The 833-nt window shown below is 43.1% G+C and overlaps 1 protein-coding gene across 1 annotated transcript in view; it reads right to left on the bottom strand.

Moving 5' to 3' along the window:
- LOC143017490 (larval cuticle protein 3-like) overlaps positions 1–386 on the bottom strand; it is a 1,510-nt gene extending 1,124 nt beyond the window's left edge. Inside the window, exon 1 of the mRNA XM_076172278.1 lies at positions 372–386. Coding sequence (XP_076028393.1) covers positions 372–386 — 15 coding nt within the window. The remainder of the gene's footprint in view (positions 1–371) is intronic.
- Between the last annotated feature and the right edge of the window lie 447 nt (positions 387–833).

Below are 833 nucleotides of genomic sequence, written 5' to 3'. Positions count from 1 at the left end.
TAATATCAAAGTAATGAGTTGTAAGGTGAGGAAATTACACTAGGAAGCGCGCAGAGTAGCTGCGGCCGAAGCCGTCACCTTTGCCCTATTTATGCGCCTGGACTGTTGGGGCAGGCTAGAGTCACTGCGAGCAATCGGAGAGGAGTGCGGGATTCGAACCCACAAATAAGCGAATGAGAGACCAGCACGCAAATCTATGTTTTAAACTGCTAGGGCGGGTACCAATCAATGCTGGGAATCGGAGAGGAGTGCGGGATTCGAACCCACAGAGAATCCCTGAAGAGAGAATCCGATTGCGCCATCAGCTAAGGTCTCTCTTTGAGATAGAAGAAACGGTGGGCACTCAATCTCAAGATGGTGGACACACTTACGGTGAAGTACTTCATGGTGTGCTTTGCTAACGAATGCGGTGTACATCACTAAAACCTCTGGTCTTATATACGTCTTAATCAGTGCGATGCGAGGCCACTAGAAAGCCGACCGAGGTCAAAGTGTGACGTCAAGTCAAGAGGAGGTTTGGTCAGCAAAAACTATGTAAAGTATCAAAGCTGTCAGCTGAGCTCTAGTGTCTTATGTAAGCTTGATCACTGAGATGGATCATTCTCATCGCCTGTCTTAAGATACTTAGTACATAGGACTAATGGGCGTGTCCTGAATAAAGATGAAAAAAAAAATCGTTCTTTAAACATGTTTTTCTTTTCGTTTATCTTTATTTTTTTCTACATTGCCAAAGTTGCTCAGATATTAATATTGAGTATATAAATACAGGTGTAAGTACTTTGATTCATCCCTCCACATATGTGTACCTATCATCAGACACTATAAAAATAAGT

The sequence above is a fragment of the Oratosquilla oratoria genome, chromosome 32 (genome assembly GCF_046742065.1).
Source record: "Oratosquilla oratoria isolate Oo_2021 chromosome 32, ASM4674206v1, whole genome shotgun sequence".
Classification (NCBI taxonomy): domain Eukaryota; kingdom Metazoa; phylum Arthropoda; class Malacostraca; order Stomatopoda; family Squillidae; genus Oratosquilla; species Oratosquilla oratoria.
Note: the sequence above shows the minus strand (reverse complement) of the source record. Positions and strands in the feature narration are given on the sequence as shown.